At 37.6% G+C, this 21,865-nt stretch overlaps 1 protein-coding gene across 6 annotated transcripts in view; it reads left to right on the top strand.

Annotated features, from left to right (window-relative positions):
• CD47 (CD47 molecule) overlaps nt 1-21,865 on the top strand; it is a 49,920-nt gene that overhangs the window by 20,804 nt on the left and 7,251 nt on the right. For 3 of the 6 annotated variants that reach the window (XM_017965267.4, XM_035274383.3, XM_017965266.4), the window contains exons 3-8: nt 2,037-2,126; nt 11,956-12,063; nt 13,248-13,340; nt 14,496-14,588; nt 15,375-15,467; nt 21,169-21,200. In XM_017965267.4, the coding sequence (XP_017820756.2) occupies nt 2,037-2,126; nt 11,956-12,063; nt 13,248-13,340; nt 14,496-14,588; nt 15,375-15,467; nt 21,169-21,200 (509 nt within the window). Of the gene's footprint in view, nt 1-2,036; nt 2,127-11,955; nt 12,064-13,247; nt 13,341-14,495; nt 14,589-15,374; nt 15,468-17,523; nt 17,612-21,168; nt 21,201-21,865 lie in introns of all 6 variants that reach the window. The other 3 variants (XR_013527721.1, XR_013527722.1, XM_017965268.4) reach the window with 3 other exon arrangements.

Here is a 21,865-nt window from a genome sequence, read left to right as displayed (position 1 = left end):
ATGCTAAAAAAATTTGCATGTAGGGGCAGAGAACAATGAAAGAACATTTCATTGTCAGTTCATCTTGACTATGAGATTGGATTTTGGCTATATTTTGAAGGTAGAGCCTGCAGGATTTGCTGTCCAGCTAGAGTGAGATGTTGGAGAAATCAAGGAGTTGGGTGTAACTCCAAAGTTTTCGGTCTCAAGCAACTGGAGAAATGAGGTCACCACTACTAAAAGGAGGAGAACTTAGAGGGGAGGTTTAGTGGGGGATGGGGGTGCGGGAAATGCTAGGATTCAGCTTGAACATGTACAGGTAAGATAACTGAAGAGGCTGAATTCACTGTTCCTTAGTTTTTACAACTATAAGGAGGGGTTAATAATTTCTCACATGATCATTGCGATGATTTGAGGAGTTGAGGTATATAATTAAAAACAAAACCACAGAGGAAGTAAGGAAAAATACATTGGTTAAGCATGGCTTTTAGACCATACAGCTTTTACCAAATCCATTGGGGATTAGATACAGAAAGCTAAGCATGACCTCCAAAACTTTTTCCTGGTAGGGTTTGAGGCTGTATTGAAGTGAATTTTCTTTGGTATAAGAAGATATTCAGTTATACAGTTGGAAATTAAGGTGTTGATTCAGCGTGTCTAAAAACATCTCTCGGTAGAGATCTACAACCAAAGAAGCATTAAAAAATTGTCTTCCATTCACTGGCGAAACTGTCTTACAATTATGGTAACCTTCGACAGCAAACATACTGAGTCTCTACTACACATAGAACAAAATGCTGGATTCCGAAAAGCTAATATCTGTAAAATAGTGTTTACAATGTTGCTCTATTCTGGGGATTGATGTAAGCACTTTAAGCTTAATGCAAGAAATATGTGGCTCTCATTATGGAGTGAAAGGCTACAGAGTTCCTCCTGCTCACCTGAGGGATAGAGCATGGTAGAATTCGAAAGAAGTGTTGATGTCAGAGGAATGCCCGTGCTTGCCTAGCGCCATATTCGGAAATGCTCTTCCAACAGCACAGCTCCTTGTACAGACAAACTGAAATACTTTCAGTTCATTTATTTGGCTTTATTGTTAGAGCAGAAATTTCACAGCTAAAATTATGGTCTTAGGGTTTTATAAGATGCAATTAAACTTAATTTTTAAAAATTCTCACAAATCTTATTTGAAGTCTTAATATCTTAATGTCCTTTATATGGAATGTGTGGATATATTTTTATGGTGAAAGTAACATGTGACCCACTTAATAACAGCTTCGTTAATATCCTAAAGCCACTCATGTTACTTTACATGTAAACAGTCCTTTTGAAGCCTAATTATGCATGGATAATTGCAGAGTGAGTTTGAGAAAAGACAGACCAGGCGCATCTCTCTCCATCTTGGGCACAGTGAGAAGAGAGTACGTACTGGCGCATCTAACTCACTTAGGTTCCCTGAGTCTGTCTTTACAGGACTGCTTCATTGTTACTTGAAGGTACATTCTTGGCACTTTTCGCACACAGCTACTCAACACATGGCCACATAATAATTTTAGTTAACTGAGTGCATGGTAAGTGCTAAGCTTTGTTTTAAGCCCTTCGTATATGCTTTATTAACTTTGCTAATAGTTAGAACAGTTCTTCAAGATACAGCTACTGTTTTATACCAGTGTAACGGTTGAGGACACTGAAGAATGGAGTGGTGTGATCATGATTCCACAGAGGGTTAAGTTAGAGTTGAGTTCAGACCCTGGCAGAGTGGCCACAAGCCTTGTTCTCAGCTACTGTGCTGCACTCCCTCCTCCCGTGAAACATGGGCTAGGAAAAATGTGGGAAATGCTTAAGTAACTGTAGTTTTTATTCATAAATAAAATGTATATGAGTACATTATGTGTGTAATTTGTTTTATGTATATATAAATATATGTAAACATAAGGTCATAGTTTTAGTTGGTTTTATTTTCCATCTCCATGATAAAGCATATATTATGGTCCGTTAGCAGGATTTAAAGTGTTATAGTAAATATTAATTGTGACTTTTGTTTTCTTCCTCCCCAGTGTCATGGTTTTCTCCAAATGAAAATATTCTCATTGTTATTTTCCCAATTTTTGCTATACTCCTGTTTTGGGGACAGTTTGGTATTAAAAGTAAGTATTATTTCTACTTTGGACTTCAGTGATGATATAGTTATATCTTGGAGGCATTGTCAATGAAATAATTAAAGTTGTACTAGGAAAAGTGCCAGTATGATAAGTATGAGCATGTCATTTGAATACTAGTGTATGTTGTCACCCACATTTTGCTGCAGTTCACTTTTAATTCCTAAGAAGGTGGTTTCATTTGGTGTTTACTTAAAATCTCTTAAGAACGAATGGTGGGAATATTAGTACCAACACCTTAAACTCATGCCACAGTTTAATATTCATGAAACATCTACATACACATGTTATTTGGCAAACAGATGGTGACAGCCTGCATTAGTTTTAAAATAGGATGTTATGCTTTGGAGCATTTAGAGCCCCTCTTTTTATTTTCCCAGTTTGAATTTCTCTGTGTGCATGCGTTCACCCTTGGAAAAGTCCAGTTGGAACCATGTTTTGTCATCCTCTCTGTGCAGTTCCGCTGCCTCTGCAGAAGCAGCCACCAGAGAGTTGTGTTCTTTCATCTTCCTTTCCTATAATAGCAACATAACCAGACTTCTGAGGGCATATCTTGATGCTGCACCAGATTTAACATCAACAAAATATAATTGTCACTGGTAGACAAATAGGTAATATGCATTATGATTAATGTTTATAGTCGACCATATTTTCATATTTTGGTGAAGAAAATTCACAAAATTAATGCAGTTCTGAGGTAACAGTCTAAACTTTTAAGCTTTTTAAATGTAAGACTTACTCCTTCTTTCCTTGTGGCACCCTGAAGACCAGTAAATATTTATATAGGCAAGGAGTAAATAATGCTTATTTATTCTGCAACCTTTAAACACACAAAAGCTAGTAAAATATTGGAGAGGATTGGCCTATTGTGTATTTTATGAATTTTACTTTTACTCAGCAGTTTAAGCTGTGTATATCTATGGTGATGTATAAACATGGAAGGAAGATGACTGATTGATTATATGTTTTAAGTGCTTTTCTCATGTATGGCATTCTGGAAATGCTTAGTGATTTCAGAAGTGTTCTTCACTTTTGTCTGAAAGGAAAAAAGGGGGAGGAAAGGCGTGGCAGTGGCAACTGTCAAGACATTTTACAACTTTTACTTTCAAGATAGGGTCTAGACTTCTTTTGGAAATGTTCTTATAATTTCTTAGTCTCTTCTATCAAGAAAAGGACTGGTATAGCATTGAGACCTGGTCTGCCATCAATGATATTAGGGAAAGCTTTTAACCATATTGACAGAGCCAGGCTTTGAGAGTTAAGTCATATGACTTGGGCAGGGAACAGCCTTTTTTGAAGATCATGAAATTATTTCATATAGTGCAATTTTTTTTTAGTTTGGCTTGATGAATATTTGCCGTTCCAGATGTTATCATTGGTGACATTATCTTTAGTGAAATAAACCAGGAGTAATTCTGTTATTGGCTGTATTTTTACAAAATGAGCTTTACACTATTTTTTCAGACTTAAAAAAGTAATACATATCACTTTAGAACACTTCATATGAAGTAGGAAGTTATTGAGAAAAAAACTTATCTGTAGTCCCCAAACCTAGAAATAAACTATTGGTGTATTCTGGTGAATTTCCTATTTCCCTTTCTGTCATTTTCTATTCATTTTTGTGATCTTTTTTTTTTAAAAGCTAACCATAAATGGACTCATACAGCTTATCTACTTGTACATTCTGATTTTCCCCCATGTCTTCAGAAATCTTGTTATAGCTGCCTGTGTTCTGCTTTTGTGGATGCACTATACTTTACTTAACTCTCATCCGGATGGATTTTACTATGAAAATAACTCATCTAAAGATATGAAGCCTGGAAATGGCAGAGATATTTTAAGGCTCTAGATACATACTGCCAAAATGTTTTCCTGAAACATTGGTATCAACTACTATTGCAGATGAGAATACCTGTATTTCACCTAGTTATAATTCTGACATTACAACTGTGAAATTTCTGCTGATTTGATGGGTGAAAAGCATCTTATTTTAATTTTAATTTTTGTGTTAGTAAGGTGGAATCTTTCTTTTTTATGTTTTTTATTCTGGTCATATTTTAAGGAACGTGCTTATAAACCTAAAGAAATATTTTGGTGGGAATTTTTTATTTTGGCTCATCTTGAAACTGGTAGATGTGTGTTTATGTGCATGGGAGAGGTATGTCTATACTTGATTCACGCAGCCTGTACTCATATTTAAAGGTGTTGTTGATAATAATAGGCAAACACTTGCGGAGCTCTTGCTCTGCATGACAGGTTCTGTGCAAAGTACTCTGTATCTGAAATGACATTTATTTCTCCCATTTTGTAGATAAGAAACAGGCCCAGATAGATGAGGCAGTTTGCCCACAATCACCCAGCCATTTTCTGGTGGTACTGGGTTTTGAGCTAGTACTGTTTACCACTGCACTGTACTGCCTCCCTGTTTTGAATTTATTTTGAGGATTTTCTTTCCATGAAGGGTGAACCTGTTTCTAAGCACAGAATACTGAGAAGATAAAAACCTATTAATAGAATAGAATGTTGACCTAATTTACTTATTTATTCTGCAAATAGCTAATGACGGGGTGCCTACCAATTGCTGGGCACCAAACTTCCTGCCTGAAATGTGGGTGTGATGCACATATTGCCCTGGCTTTGTAGCACCCACATTTAAGTCATTGCAGCCAGGGAGACATGTATGTATGCACGTCCTGTGCCTTGTCACGTCTTCGAGATAGTCATGGATCTGAATCGAACTTTTCTGTTAGTGCCTCCTGCTGATGGCCTGAGCATTCCACCAAACAGAAATAGCACCTCTATTGCCCACCTGCTTAGACGTCTATTTTTTTAGGACCCAGTATGATAAAGCCCCTAGAGTATTCATAATAACGCAGACCCATGACTTTTATTCATAAAAACGCAGACCCATCACTTTTATTTTATAGCGTTCTAGTTCACCTTAACTTTCCCTGGTTACCATTCATGGTCTGTACTTGGCTACAGGGGATTTCTCTCAGTGGTTTTTCCAGTTCTGTGTGTGAGTCTTTGTGGTCCAAGACAAAACCTGGACCTTTACTTTCAATAAAGACAGCAGGTTATGCTCTCACTTGCTCAGTCTGCAGAGAAAGAGTCTCTTTATGCCAGAGCTGTATCTTGAGTGGTATCATCTCAGGATGCCACTGGTCCTACTGAGGAAGTAGCCCAAGAAGACTCTGAAGTCCTCCAGTCAGGACCTGGTGAGACCTGGACCATGTTTCAAAGATAAAGGCCTCTTACAGGGAAATACTCCTAAATACCTTCACCTTTAAATGTTAGCTTTAACTTAGGAACTTTGAAGCAGAATCTCTATGCTTAGCAAACAGCTCAGAGATGACTAGAATGAAACACCAAGCCTTAACTGATAGGATTGCATGTCACACACTTTGTTTGTGCTCTGAAAACTACACCAACTCACAGTTAGCCACTCTACTGACAATTACGTTCCTGACTGATTTTCAGGATTCTACTTTCTCACTCTTGGATAACATTTTAAGTGCTGGCCACCTAGTCCTCTAGTTCCTGCAGGATTAAGGTCTAAGTGTATGTAAAGAGCTGGCTAAGATTTTGAAATTCTTTGAGATAGGCCTATCTGTTCTTTCTTTGCCTTTGTAACGTTGTCTTCTGCAGGCACAAAACTGCAAGACGCTAAACATGACCATGTCAGCCGAACCTCTGCCAAGCAGTCTTCATGATGTGTGGGAAGCTATTATTGTATTGTTTCATCACCTTTAATTGTTGTTGTCAAAACCTTAAAAACTCTGTTATTATCAGTAATAATGGCACTGGGAAATTAAAAATAAGAAAGCTAGTCTTCAGTATGTGGTGAATGAAATCATTAGCGACCTCGAGGATGAACGTGCGTTATCAAGAGTAGCCTGAACAACGTTGTGTGTTCTTCTCGCATAACTTTAGATACAGTGCAAGCATCTCTTCTGTGACTTGGTGAATTGTCACACCCCTTGCTAAGTTTGGATCAGTTTCTACCGTTTTATCCTTTGCACTCTCAATGTCATGAAAGAATTCCTTTAGTGTTTTTCAAGGTTTAAAGCTTATTTTATTGCCAGTCACCTCCTCTGGGACATCTTTATTCTTTTTGTTACATCTTCCTCACGTTCCTCGTTGATGTCAGTCAGTCCACCTTCACTGAGTTCTTCTAGCTTCGTCTCTAGAGTTTCTCGCATAGCGGTAGTGTCAACATGTCCATAATCAGCTGTTTCTTCTCTTCCATGTATGGTCTGTCTATTCAGATTTCACATGCAGAGTTTGTCAGAGTTTATTTCTTTACTCTTTCATCTTTGTTGCCTAGTTTTCTCTTTTGATTTATCCATGATACAATGTCACATGGGTTTATCACTGGGAAACAAGGAGGTAACAAAAAATCCATACTTTGCTGTCTGTGCATGACCTAAATATCAGATGTACAGTGACTAGTCACTAGCAGTCTTCAAAAGAAGTGACATGATTGATCTCTGATCATGATGAGGCATCTGCTATTTACATAGTTGTTTGTGAACCGAAGAAATAGCAGTGAAGTTGTACTTTATGCAGTTAGTTAATATAATGAGGTAATTGAAATTTGGACTGTTTGTGGGGATTTATTTGAGTAAACCAAGGTAACTGGAATTCATATCAGAACAGTGCAAAGTGAGGACTGCTGTAATTGGTTTCAAATTTAAAAGTGTATTCTAGGCATCTTTAATATTTTTTTTCAACTTTCCCATCCCTGCTCAAGATTATTCCACAGATATTTTGGTTATGGCTCAGACATCTTTGAGCAGATGTTCCTGTAGAAAGCATTGTTAGAAAATTCAAGGAAAAAAGTTCTCATTACACTGCCTTGAGATCCTACTAAGTCCTTGAGTTTAGACTTGAGGATAGCTTAATAATGAAAGGAATTAGGCCATGGAATCATTTTTAAAATAAGTAATGTAACAGGAAATTTCTTCCTATTTTAGAAAAATTATCTGAAAAAGTGAAGACATATTCTAACTTGGACTAGGAAATTTCTATCCAAGAAAGCAGAATATCACTACAATAAGTATTACCACAAAGAATCAGTCTATGATCTAGTTGATGGCCCCTAATAATAAGACTTTGTTATTAAGTTTACTGTGAATTCTGTTCAATAATCTTGAACTCCCAGTGCTTTCCCTTGGTCCTGTCCATATAGTGATCACATTCTGTTATTAAATAATGCGACCATGTGCTGATCTTACTGTAGGAAGAGTTGAGCAAATCTGTAGCTCAGCATTTTACTCTTCTGTAGAAATCCCTTGGCCCTTTCCAAATCCAGACATTGCAACTTTCTCCATATACTCTAAAACTGAAAGACCATCCACAAGCCAGGGAAAGTTGATAATGAAAGAAAGGAAGTTTGGGCTGTTGGACATCCTCTCTTTTAATCTTTCATGTTCAAAGTACTTGATGCGCAAAGCCCAGGCTCTTTTATCTCTGTCCTGTAGACTGATGTCTAGTCAGTATTCATTGTGACAAAGTTGTTTCATCAGAGCAAATTGGATCATGTGTGGAGTTTATTTTAAAATCATTTAACTTGCCTTCTGGCAAGTAACCAGTTTATAACTGGTATTAGTGTTCTTTTTTTTTTCTAGTACCAGTTTCAGAAGCTTTCATTTGCATGTGCATGTGTGTGTTAAATAAGTGTATTAAATATTTGAAAAATAGTATTTTAAATTTAAATAATTTAAAAAATGAAATTGTAATTTTATGTGTAAAAGTGTCAGATGTGCTTTATTCTGCATTGGAAACAATATTCATTTACAGCTCAACAGATACCAAAAAGATTCTAAAATTACTTCCCTAGAGGTATCAGAAAACAGCACTATAATAGTGAAATCAAACACATCTTTTCTTATGATTTATTCTTAGTCTGAGACCCATCAGCCCGGTAAGCCTTTCTATCTCTCTGCTTACTTACCCATCCCTCCAATGTCATGTCTTTGGGCAGGTGTTAAATTCCTGGGTTTTGGGTTTTGTTGGATGGACTGCAGTCTCTGTGGGCCTATGTGAGTGTGTCAAATCCAATCTTTGGGGTATCATGGAAACTCAACATGATACATTTGATTTCATCCCCAAGTTGACTTGGTAATTTCATTAGATTTCATCATTCACAACCTGCGTTTCATCTTATATGTGCTGTATGTTGGTCACGACACCAGAAAACCCTGAGTGTTCACTGTCAGCATTTAGAATCATGACTGTCATATAGATGGATAGTGCTCAATCAATTATTGTCAAATTAAGTAATCTTTTACTTGTTCCTTGATTTAGACTAACAAAAGGGTCTGGTACATTATAGGTACGCAGTAAATATTTATAGAACAAATGAATGAACCAACCCAACAGATTTCTGAGAAGTAGCCTGCTTTTGGTTACTAATTATTTTATAGAACATATAAAAGAAAATTCTAGAATATCTAATTTGTTCACAAAAATGTTATATTGTCTCCTCTGATAATTGGTATTCCTGTGTCAGGCTGAGCACTAAAGTTATCAGTTTTTGTTAAGCATGTAAATACTATTGTTTCTCATGTACTTTATTTTGCGTATTGATTTCAGTAGTTGTAGCTGAGGAGAATCCTTAAAAGCATGCCGATTTTTAAAATTACATAGATTGCCTTGCCTAGCAGTCTGAAAATCATGCTAGGAAATTTGATAAGAGCCAGCTATTAAGGACACATTAAGTTATTTCTATTATTTTTGTCTTAATGCTAAGTGGAGAATTACTTGAATTTATTTTCTTTGTTGCATTTAATGTTTTGATAAATTCAATAAATGCGGATAAATCCACTTATTGAAGGAGAAGGAAAGATCAATAAAAGGTCCTTGAGGTTATTGGGTTCTAGGGCATCTATGTCAGATTCCTTGCCCTTTCGCTACACTGAGAAATTTGACGACTGGGCTAGCAACAAGATACCTACCCCACACTTGCCGTAGGGGTAGCCACATCTGCTGAAATGTGGCTATGCGAGCAAAGAAAACGAACCAGAAGAAACTTTTTGAAGGTTCACTGAAGAAAGCGTGGAGAAACTCCTTCATTGCCTGCGGTTATTTAAGGAGATCCCACAGAGATGGGTGGAATGTCCATTAATTATCCAAAATGCCTGGGACCAGATGTGTTTGGATTTCAGATTTTTCTCAGACTTGGGATCTTCAACATGTATATTTGTTGGAAATGGCTGCTTAATTTAAGGTGGCCTGGAAAATAACTAGTAGTTGAACCCATCAACAGGAACTAAAGCTACTTCTAATATATAGTGTACTTATACTCAAGGGGAGACACCGTTTTATGGTGAAGCCTGTCTATGGTAGTATTTTGTGGTGTTTTATTTTTGTTGATATTATTTGCACTGTTTTATCCTATAACGGCTCTTCTAAGCCTAAAGAGGAACAATTTTATATGATATTCAAACTCTTGTTTTTGTTAAGAAGGACATAAGTCACTGGGTGCAGTGGCTCAGACCTGTAATCCCAGCACTTTGGTAGGCCAAGGCAGGCAGATCACGAGGTCAGGAGTTTGAGGTCAGCCTGGCCAACATGGTGAAACATACTGGCTCTACCAAAAACAAATACAAAAATTAGCCATGCGTGGTGGTGCCTGCCTGTAGTCCCAGCTACTCAGGAGGCTGAGGCAGGAGAATCGCCTGACCTGGGAGGCGGAGGTTGCAGTGCGTGAGCCGAGATAGTACCACTGCACTCCAGCCTGGGTGACAGAGCAAGACTCTGTCTCAAAAAAAAAAAAAGAAGAAGTACATAAGTCAACCTTTTTGCATGAAATTATACTGTACTCTAAGGCAAATTTTTGTTTGTTCTTAGTAGCTTTTTTTGGGGGGACGAGTTTCACTCTTGTTGCCCAAGCTGGAGTGCCATAGCACAATCTTGGCTCACTGCAACCTCCGTTTCCCAGGTTCAAGTGATTCTTCTGCCTCAGGCTCCTGAGTAGCTTGGATGATAGGTGTGTGCCACCACGCCAGGCTAATTTATTGTATTTTTAGTAGAAACAGGTTTCCACCATGTTAGGCAGGCTGGTCTCAAACTCCTGACCTAAGGTGATCCGCCCACCTCGACCTGCCAAAATGCTGCGATTACAAGCATGAGCCACCATGCCCGGCCCTTAGTAGCTCTTTTATGAATTGAATTAAACATGAAAGAGTTTCTTATGAATGTTTGATTGATTGCGAGGTGCTGTTGAAATGGCTTCTATTTTATAACCCTTTGTAGAACTTTCAGCCTCTCTTTAGATAACTACATATGGGATTAAAATGGAAAATAAGACATATATCTAAAGAAAATTTCTTTTTCTGTGTATGTGCCTTTTGTGACCTGTACACTCAGTTTCATTGTAGTCAGCATTTGAGCCTAGAAAATAGGGAAGCTATGAGAACTCTGTACTTTATAAGAAGGCAGGGATATGACTGAGTATTATACACCTAAATCCCAGGGCTGGGCAGAAGTAACAGATCAAATAAAAACTTGGGGAACTTGCCGTAGAATGTTTTCTGATTAATGTGGATTTCTCATCTCTTCAACTGAGTAACTGAAATCCACATTAATAAGTTGGTTATTTGTTGCTTAGGTCTCATCTCCTCATAAAGAGACTAAAATTGAGGTTATAATCTAAAGTATGGGTAGGTAGAAATTCCAAAAATCTTTAGGTACCTGTCATATACCTTAAACATAGATTTTTAATCATGATCATTGAGGGGCTTATTTATTGTTTTTACTTTATTTAATGTTTGTCATTGTAGAAGAAAAACACTGAATGCTAAATGTAACATTTAAAATATTTTCCCTTTCGTGACGGTCACCCATTGATTACTGGCATGGAGAATATCTCTCTGTGGATGACATACAGCAGCTTTTCAGTCACGTGCTGTTTCTTCTTGCTACTCAGTTTTCTTTTAGGTTACCTTAAACAACTTTCTTGGTGAAAAAATCAATTTCGGTATTAACCAAAATTTAAAACATGCATATATAGTAAAAGAACTGATATTTGCAGGTTGATCTATTCCATTCTTCTTGCAGAGATAGTATGAGATACTTGACAGTAGAGCTAGCAGCAGAAACAACGACGTGTATGATGAATCCTGTTACATCTTTGTGGTTTATTTTTATTGAAATATTTTAGTTGAACAACTTAAGCTTTTTTCTTCATCAGGATTTCACAAGGGGGTAATTTGCCCGGTGTTTATTCTGTCATTTTTTTTTTCAAAACAAAATAACTGGTTTACTTATTTTATATAAGGTGGAACAAAATTCTCTTTGTCTCAATACTATTAATTAACCCGTTATTTCCCACTGGTATTATGTACATCAGTGTTGCCGTGTCAGTCAGGAGTGATTTTACTCCTCAGGGGACATTGGCAATATCCGAAGACAGTTTGTTTGACGTAACTGGTATCTAGTTACTAGCATCTAGTACGTAGAGGCCAAGGAACATTCTATCTTGCGCAGAGCAGTGTCCCCCTCCCCCAAAAGATTTATCTCATTCGAGATACTAGTAATAACATGAATGAGAAAGACTGATGGATAGAACCTCATTTTTTAGCGTAGGAAAATAAGGCGTCACCAACAAATTCACCATCCGTATTTATACTGCCATGAAACTATCTGTTTGCTTGTGAGAGAGATGTGGGGTGACTTGGCGATACGAAGGAGTTGTTCCTCAGAAGTTATCACATTATAGTGCTTTTGTCAGTTTGTCTGTGTACCTTACAAGTTATTAAAATGGCTTCACTTGTGATTGAGTTCATGTAATTCTTTGTTTTTCTTTTTTAAGCACTTAAATATAGATCTGGTGGTATGGATGAGAAAACCATCGCTTTACTTGTTGCTGGACTGACGATCACTGTCATTGTCATTGTTGGAGCCATTCTTTTCGTCCCAGGTAAGATGTTCCATTCCTAGTCTGGAACACAGGAGGTGGACGAGTGCGTTCCGAGGTGAGGAGGGCTGCACTGGTTTCCTAGGGCTGTTGGAACAGATGACCACAAACTGGGTCCTCACCACTCTGGAGGCTGTAGGTCTGAAATCAGGATGTCATCAGGGCCGCATTCCATCTCAGGGCTCTAGGGAAAAATCAATTTCTTGCCTCTTCCAGCTTCTGGAATTTGCTAAAGAATGACAGTGCTTATCATTCCTTAGTTTGTGGTAGCGTAACTCCACCCTCTGCTTATCTGGTCACATTACCTCCTCCTTCCTGTGTGTCTTACCTGTGTTGTTTTTGTTAACTCTCCCTCAGCCTCTCTCTTAGGAGGACGTTATCTTTGGAATTAGAGCCCACCCCTCTAATCCAGAGTAAGCTCCTCCTTTCAGATTCTTACCTTCATCTATCTTTTGCCGTATAATGTACTCTTGCTGCCTTAGGTAATATTCACAGGTTTTGGAATTAGGAGGTAGAAATAACTTTAGGGTTATCATTCAACTCACCACAGAGGCCAACTTCATTGGCCAAGACATGAAAGTGAAATGACTGTGGGAATCAAGTCTGTGGACATTGGCAGTTGCTTTTGGGGGACGGGAATGTGAGTGGGAAATGAGGACATGTAGCACATATAAAGGAAGGCTTGGACTCAGTCTGATAACTGTAGCACCCCGTCGCTTCTGGAGAAGAATGTAGTACAGGTGTAACATTTAGGAACGTGGGCTTGGCAGCTCTATTTGTATCTGAAGTTAGTGAGGACAGCGGGAGGAAGGAGATGAATTCAGAAGACAACTTGAAAGAACAGTTGATTTGACTTTGGGACGTACAAATGAAGGGAATGGTAAAAGGTGAATACACAATTTCTCATCTGGAATTCCGTAGGCTAGTTAAGGAGGAGGCGGAGCCAACTCAAGGTTTCAGCATGTTGAAATTCAAATGCTGAGATTTAGATGGCTTATGTTTGGTTGTAAATAATCAAAAAATAGTCACTAATTTTGTGCGAGGTTTTCTGGGATATGTGTATTTTTAAAACTCTCGCAGTTGTTAGGAGTAGAATTTAGATTAGTACATTTAAAAAATTAATTTTAACTTCCTAAAGATTAGGAAGTATGTAAGAAAATATTTTAAATGTTTTGATTTATTAACAGGTGAATATTCATTAAAGAATGCTACTGGACTTGGTTTAATTGTGACTTCTACAGGGATATTAATATTACTTCACTACTATGTGTTTAGTACAGGTGAGTACTTGTTGTTACAGTATAATTTTGCCTACCTTTTTCATTGAAAAAAACAGCAGTTTTGGTGAAAATACTCATATAATTTTTTTACGATTCAATAAAAGTTGGTTTATTGAAAGATTTTTCATGATAGTCTTAGTGACATTTTCCCATTCATGTTAACATTAAGGTCATTCTAGGTCAGCTGTTTTGTAAAAAGTGATTTCATATGTATTTAAGGCCAATCAGCATAATTTTAATTATGCCATATAATTTCTTAATGATTATTTTTATATTCCCATTTCAGTTTTTTGAAGTTAAAAGTAGATGTTAAACACAGTCTTTCTCTTCTTTTGCTAAGCTTCTGCTTCTGCATTAAGAAGACTGGTTCTATGAAATGGAATTATGAATCACAGATAGTAGAAACATGTTTGTTTTTATTTTTATTTTTAATGAGTGAGAGGTTCTTACGTTGCCCAGGCTGGCCTCGAACACATAGCCTTGCCTCTTCTAGCACCAGGACAACTGGCCTGAGCCACTGTGGCTCCCCATATTTGTTTTTATTATTAGCAAACCTTAACACTGTAGTTTTAAAAGATGGCATTGATATCCAAACTATAGTCAGTATGATTTTCACTGCATTTTGAAAGTAGATCACTACCATATTTAGTTATTATTATTAAAGAGTCACATTTAACACTTGGTCTTCGAGCCTATCCCTGGTTTATTGTACACTGGAAAGGTATTAGTTTGTTATGAAATGACAGATCTAGAGATGTACAAGATAGAGAGTAAGATATTTCCAGTCACATATTTGCATAATGGTTCTCTCAACAAGAGCAATTCTGTGTGCATGTGGAGAAGCCATTCATAATAGCCATTCATACTGTAAAATGCACAAGTGTGGTAAAAGCAGCATTGTTCTAAGATTCAGGGTAAAAACTGCGAGTCCAGCTTAGCTGACTGGGAAAATTAAGGGCTGCTGAATGTGTGAATTTGGAGCTGACTACTCGTGTGGAAGGGTTAGATCACTGAACTAATATCTGCCATCAAACAGTGAACTCCAGAGTCAGACTTTAGTCTTAGGAGATCCCTGATTATACCAAATGCAAGTGGAAGTGATTGTTTCTTAAATACGCTCAACACACTTCTGTTGCATCCTTTTCCTTCCTCCAGCGTTTGGATTAACCTCCTTCGTCATTGCCATATTGGCTATTCAGGTGATAGCCTACGTCCTCGCTGTGGTTGGACTGAGTCTCTGTATTGCGGGTAAGAGTCAGCTTTCTGTAGACCTAATATGGGTTACCCTTGGACAGAGCTCTTCTTCCTTTTTCTTTTTCTTTCTCTCTTTTAAAAAATACATAGACTTGATTTTTGTATGTGTGCAGTTTTTGGTTCATGGCAAAGTTGAATGGAAAGTACATTCACATACCTATTTTTGTGTGGACATAAGTTTTCGATTCCATTTGGGCAAATACCAAGGATTGCAGTTGCTGAATTGTATGTTAAAAGTATGTTTAATTTTGTAATACACTGCCAAACTCCCTGTATCAAAATGGCTGTACCCTTTTGCATTATCGCCACCAATAAATGAGAGTTTTTGTGTGTTCATATACTTGACAGCATTTAATATTCTGAGCTATTCTTTTTAAACCTCCGATTTACCCCCGTGTGAATAGCACTTCACTCCTTGCTACAAGGATATTGACTGTATATGTGGCTGGGTGACTGATTGTTCTGACACCCAAACTGAAAGGCCTGTATTTCTGGTGGAACTCTTAAAATAACTGGGCTCCACCTGGTTGGAGCCCTAGACTTGAAACGCTAGTCCTCATTTCCTGATATGATAAGGTATGTGTTATCCAAAGGAGGGCTTTGTTCTTATGACAATTTGTAGTCATTTTACTGGCTAAGTTAATAATAAACATATATGGATGATTTTTGTTTTTCGATCATTACAATAATTACTCTTAAAACTTGAGATTATTACTGTTGTCTTTTTAAATGAGTCATTTCATATGCATTTCTAATACAGAATTTTATTTGTTTTTACAGCGTGTATACCAATGCATGGCCCTCTTCTGATTTCAGGTTTGAGTATCTTAGCTCTAGCACAATTACTTGGACTAGTTTATATGAAATTTGTGGGTAAGTCAATATTATTTTCGTTGCCTATGCCAGGAATTTCAGATGTATCACTTAGAAAATGCTTTTTAGTTTGTTCTCCCAGTTTAGGATCAAAAATGAGAAATTGCAATTGGAATGATTTGAGGGTAATTAAAGAGGGTAGAAGACATATAGGATTAATGAAAAGTTTGGGTTACAAACTAGTTTAAAAGAATATGGCTTTATGTATTTTAGAATGTTTATCTTTTTTTTTTGAGACGGAGTTTCGCTCTTGTTACCCAGGCTGGAGTGCAATGGCGCCATCTCGGCTCACCGCAACCTCCGCCTCCTGGGTTCAGGCAATTCTCCTGCCTCTCAGCCTCCTGAGTAGCTGGGATTACAGGCACGCACCACCATGCCCAGCTAATTTTTTGTATTTTTACTAGAGACAGGGTTTCACCATGTTGACCAGGATGGTCTTGATCTCTTGACCTCGTGATCCACCCGCCATGGCCTCCCAAAGTGCTGGGATTACAGGCTTGAGCCACCGTGCCCGGCCTAGAATGTGTATCTTTTTATACTAAGTAAAAGGGGACCCCATCTTTGAGGATCAATTTTAAGTAACAGGAAAGGATTTCCAGTTGTTGCAGTGTTCCTGTGATAGAGCTGTCCTGCAGAGACTGTTTGTCACTTGCTCTTTTTTCGTGGAGACATAGACACCCCTAGATAGGAATTAATATTAAGCATCTATCACTTTTGTTAATTTAAAGAGCAGTGACCTCTAATGCATGACTTTAAAACAGATCTAGTTAAAACCAATATAATGAAAACATTGAGTTTTAAAATTTAGGCTTTTACTCCTTTTAAAATCAATTATTAATAAGTATGGAATTCACTTCATTGCTTCTAACTTTTATATTTAATCTGCCAATTTTTAAGTTACAGCTTTCTGCATAAATTCTTATTTTTTATTGAGATCTGTGCACACAGATATTTTTAATTGTGCCTGAAACTCATGTTATCTTGCCTAAATTCAAGACGTTTTCAATAATCTAATTTATATATATTAGTTTCTCTTTTTTAAAAAATAGCTATTTTTTTAAATAAAGCAAACCCTTAACCATCTATCAAAATAATCAAAAGTTATAAATTAATGGAGTTAAAAAATAGCGTTTCTGCTTTGTTCTAAGTAAACTTTGCTGTCTGTGTTTCTAAAAATTAATACAGAACTTGAATTGTTATAGTCAAATAGTTTCTCATATGACTTACATAATAGTTTCAGAAAGTTGCCTTTATTTCTGAACTTTGGTTCTTGGTGATTGATAATTGAATTCAATTCTCTCATATGTTCTGTGTCTTTCTTTAATTAAAGCTTATTAGATAAGTAATTAAAATATTTCCAAAATCTACCTATCTTTAATATATGAGTTCATAAGTCCTAGGTGTTGCTCAGTAAGATTTTCTAATTTCATACCACGTAACTCCATGAAATACAATGAGATATCTAAAAAAGAATGGAATTCTTGTGGTACCTACAGTGAACATCTTGAATGTTGATGCGTATTCTATTTGTGTTACATCTTCCAATCACCATGTGTCTGGTTCTTGAAGATCACACTCCTGGTGTTGTTGCTCCCACGGATGTCTGAGACTAGTGTGTGATTTGCCGTATCCACACAAGTCTGGTGTTAGATGCCTTTGGCTGATGGGCAGTGCTCTCTTATTTTTTCCTCACTCTCTGACTTGTCCTCCCTTTTACTCCCATGCCTTCATATCCTTTCCATTTCTAGCAAAGAATGATCTTCAGTACAGTTGCCAGCAGGTCTGGCGACAATGCCTCAAGTGGACTAAGCATTGTGTATCTGCCACCCCCTTAACCTCACTCTCCTGCCTTCTCCATCACTTACATTCCTAAGAAGGCTGTGAAATCACTGCACCGCACCTGTCACTGTTCTGATACTGACTCAAATCCTGACTAGTACCCCAAATTATTTTTTCATTGTCATAGGTTACCATATAAGTATGCCATATGCTAAAATTTATGCTATATGTTTAAATTAGTGCAGTTTTATTGATAGCATCCTCATTTTATTGATAGTATCCTAAATTCACTTCTTGAATCCACTTGTCTGATGCCAGAGTTCAGAACGACACCTACGGTCAGTTGAAAGGCAAGAAGAGACAAGGTACAGGAAAGTTGCTCTTTAGTTAACCTGGTAGACTAGGAGGAACATTCATATGATTTGTTTATATAATCTGACTATGTAAATCTGAATCTATGTAACGTTAAGGTTGCAAATTTGAGCCTTTGTATTAGGAAGTTAAACCTTTAAGTGTCTCCGAAATAATTTTTACTCATCGCACATGTTCTCTTTTAGAAAAGTCAAATGATTGTGTTTTGACTAAAAGGCAACAAAACCCTCACATAGTCAAAAATCCAAGCTTCTCTTCAAGAAGTTAACGGTTAATGTCGCTGTGAGATTTTTAACTTCTATATTTTTTTGTTTCCAACTTGAAATTTGTAGCCTTCATTATTAAAGAGTAGGACTTTCACTTTCACTTTCTACAACTTTCTGTGAAAGTGACGTTCACTTTCTATTCTTTAACTTTTTTAACTGTTGGATTTTTTTCTTTTGTTGGAAGCATTTTAATTTTATAAGATGAGACAAGGGACTGGGCACAATAACTTAATGTGAAAGCACAGAAAAGATTACAAGAAACTAACCAAGCTTACTAAAGTTGGGCTTGTTCTTTGCGCAGAACGTTTATGTAATTATAAGGGTCAATACATACTCATTTTTTAGAGCCATTATCAGTTAGTTCAATATAAAGTCATATAGTGTTTTGGTACAAATCAAGATTGATTTGTACCCAGATATTTTAGAATGATGCAGATACAGAATATATACGTAGAATTTATATCTATGTGTAGCTATAAATTCATATATAAATTCAGATATTTTCTTGTTCAATTTAAGGAGAGGTAAATTTGGCATCAGTAGAAAAAATGCTTCTGAAAAATGTAAACCCTGGAAATATATTTGTGGCATGTAGTCAGATGTTTCAGGGAGAGAAGAACAAATCAAGAAGCATTGCAAGTAAGCTCATATGGAATGCTTAAGGCTTGTGGTTAAAAAATATATATATACACATATATAAATATGGCTGTCAGTGTCTTAGGCTCATGGTAACAGAAGCCTAATCATAATCACTCTTTTGTCACATGGGTTATATCCATATTGGAGAGAATTAACTTGGATGAGATTAATTTTTACACTGTTAGATTTTATAATGTTTGGAGGGATCACAACTGACTGATGTCTCTTTGAAGTACCGTTCTTTATAGATCTCTTTTTTCAGAATGGGCTGGCCAAATGTGACATCTTTTGGATCTGAGATTTAGAGCTAGAAACTATTCTTTACACATTATTAGGGAAGAAAAGGAGTTACTTGGCAGTTAGTAATATTCTATTTTGTTTTGTTTTTAGAGACAGCGTCTCATTATGTTGCCCAGGCTGGCCGCAAGCTCTGGGGCTCAAGGGATGCTCCCACCTGAGCCTCCCAAATAGCTGGGACTGCATGCGTGTGCCACCACACCTGGCAATGTTTATTCTGATAAATAAATTTATGAGCTCAAAAATGTAACTCTAAAACCTTTTCTCTGACCTTTCATATCACCATCAGAAAATTAGATGGCTGTTTAGTTCTCTTTTTCTTTGTAGAACATAGATAGGATGCATGGTTTAGTTGAAGTCAGTTGTATATACATGTAACTATCTTGAGGTTCCCAAATGAAGCTCTGTATTTCTGCTTGGTTTATTGGGGAGGCTGCTAAATGTGGTGCGTCCCAACCCATTTTACTCCATTCCACTTTACAAAAAGGTTGGCTTCTTGTTTGAATGCAAGGACCAAATCACTCCCCCAGGTGCCTCCACAGTAAGGGAGATTTATTTAAAGCTGCCTATGGCACTAACAGAGACCAGACTCCTATGAGCTCAGAAATGTGACTGGGGCTCACAGGGGTGGAGCAGTATATAGTCTGGGTGTTGGAAGGATCTGTTACGTCTCTAAGAACTGAAGCATCATGTGGCCGTCTCAGCAGCAAGAGTGCGATGATGCTCCTTTCACTCACAGTTACTGAGTTCTTGTCTTTGATTCTTTGCCTGTTAGCTAGTTAGCTCATCCTCTCCTTTACGCCCCTATTTTTTTTATCCTATTACTGTCTTCTCACAGACCGTTTTTCCACCCACAGCTTTGAGCTCATCCTTGCCGCCTTTCTGTTTCTTTTTCACTTTCCCTTCCCACCGCCAACTTTCTGGTCTTTTTTCTGTTTCTCCTTAGAGTCCAGTGGCAGGGAGAGACCTGTCAGTCCAGTCCGTTGCCATTTTTCCTGTTTGAGAAAGACTCACTAGCTTTTGGCTAGCTCACAGCCTGGCTTTCCTTGGGTCGGGACCCACCCTTTTCCCTGCCAGCTTTGGAAACTTGACAGAGTGCGGGTGTGCAGTGGTGGTGAATAAATAGTCAGGAACACAGAGCAGTCCTGGAGGCGTGCCCCAGTCTGCTGCTGAGAAAATCCAGTGCTGCCATCTAGTCCAGCTCTCAGTGGAATGGACCTCTGTTCAGTAGGATGCCCTCCTGCTCAGTGGTTCATGGAATGCTCTGTTCTTTCTACCTTTCCCATCTGTAGGAATGTGATTCTGTATTTACGACTCGCTTTAGCTGCTTGCAGCCTCCTCATTGGTTTGTTTGGTTTTTTTTGTTTTTGTTTTTTGGAGATGGAGTCTCCTTCTGTCACCCAGGATGGAGTGCAGTGGTGAAACCCCAGCTCACTGCAGCCTCTGCCTCCCAGGTAGGGTGGTCCTCCCACCTCAGCCTCCCAAGTAGCTGGGGCTTCAGGTATGACCACCACACCAGCTACTTTTTGTATTTTTGGGAGAGACAAGTTTTCATCGTGTTGCCCAGGCTGGTATCGAACTCCTGAGCTCAAGAAATCCACCCGCCTTGGCCTCGCAAAGTGCTGGGATTATAGGTGTGAGCCACCGCGGCCGGCCTTCTAATTTGTTTTTTATAAGGAAGCTATCTCTTCTTCCCTACCCAAGTAGAGTATTTTTTTCCCTTTTGTCACTTTTTTCATGTCCTATATTCCTTCATTAATGCATCCATTTAGAAGCTGTGAAAAAGGCAACTCAGAAAGCTAAGGAGAAATACGTAGAGGAATACTCCGAGCTATCTGCATATTTTCTTTAGTGTATTAGCTATTTGGAGCTTTGAAACTGGAAAGACCCAGGGGGTGGTGTGGAGAGAGAGACTGAGCTGTAAGAAACAGGAGCAGGGAGCTAAGGGAGATGGAGTAGGGGGGACAAGTTCTGGCACATTCTCTCCACACTCTGGCTAGATAGAAGAAGGAGGATGGAGAGTCCATGGAGGGGGTATGTCGATGACAGTATTTTCCTACCAAGCAGTGTAACAAGTGGCTGATTAGGGGGAAAGATGACATGAACAAATGAGAGAATGTGTTTATTATTTGATGTAGGTGGGTTATGCGCTTCATTTTTCAAATCAGTGTATATAATCAAGAATATTCAGCATGTTTGAATAGATTATCAGAGCTGGGACTCTTTCACTAACATCTCTGGCACCTTTAGTTTTAGCCCTGAACATTTTATCTTAAAATTAAACATTACCCATTGCCTTAGTTTATTTCATTTATTAAATTTATATTCTTATTTGTTATTTATATCAGCTTCCAATCAGAAGACTATACAACCTCCTAGGGTAAGTTAAAGTATGTTAAATGAATTGCGAATAATCATTTGAGGGATTATATTGAGAAATTGGTAATTGAGATATTTTGCTATCTGTTTAATGTCACATCAATTACGAGAATGTTGAAGTCATTGCATGACCATTGCATGAATGGGTCCATTTCTGTTTTGAAACCTGTGTTTGGTCATTTTAGTATCAATGGGATGGAATAAATGATTTCTTAAGATTGTACTGACTTCTCACACCCAGAACTGGAAAGCAGGAATAATAGCTATATTATCTCTGCAATCAGAAGGAAGCTGATTCCAATATATCACCTCACCTGTTAGATTCATTGGATGTGCATACACAGAATGACAACTTCAAGCTTAAAAATGAGGAGGAGAAATTTATACTAAATTGAGTTCATTAGAAATTATAATCTATAAAATAAATGTAAATATTGCTGAAAACCTCTGTTCGAAGTAATGATTCAATCCCCTCCCATACAAATGTTTTATAAACATTTTTTTTTCCTTAAAACTGTGCTTAACTTTTTACTGTACCTCAGATACCTTATTAAGCCATCTGAGAAAATTTCCAAGAAAGGAGTAATTTTAAGACGGCATAAGTGAAGAGAAAAACATAGACTTATCACAGGGACAGGCCCACGAGCTATTTTGGGGAGATAAGCT

The sequence above is a fragment of the Callithrix jacchus genome, chromosome 15, assembly GCF_049354715.1.
Source record: "Callithrix jacchus isolate 240 chromosome 15, calJac240_pri, whole genome shotgun sequence".
In the NCBI taxonomy this organism is placed as follows: Eukaryota; Metazoa; Chordata; class Mammalia; order Primates; family Cebidae; genus Callithrix; species Callithrix jacchus.
The sequence above is the reverse complement of the archived record's forward strand: the minus strand, read 5'-3'. Positions and strand labels throughout refer to the sequence as shown.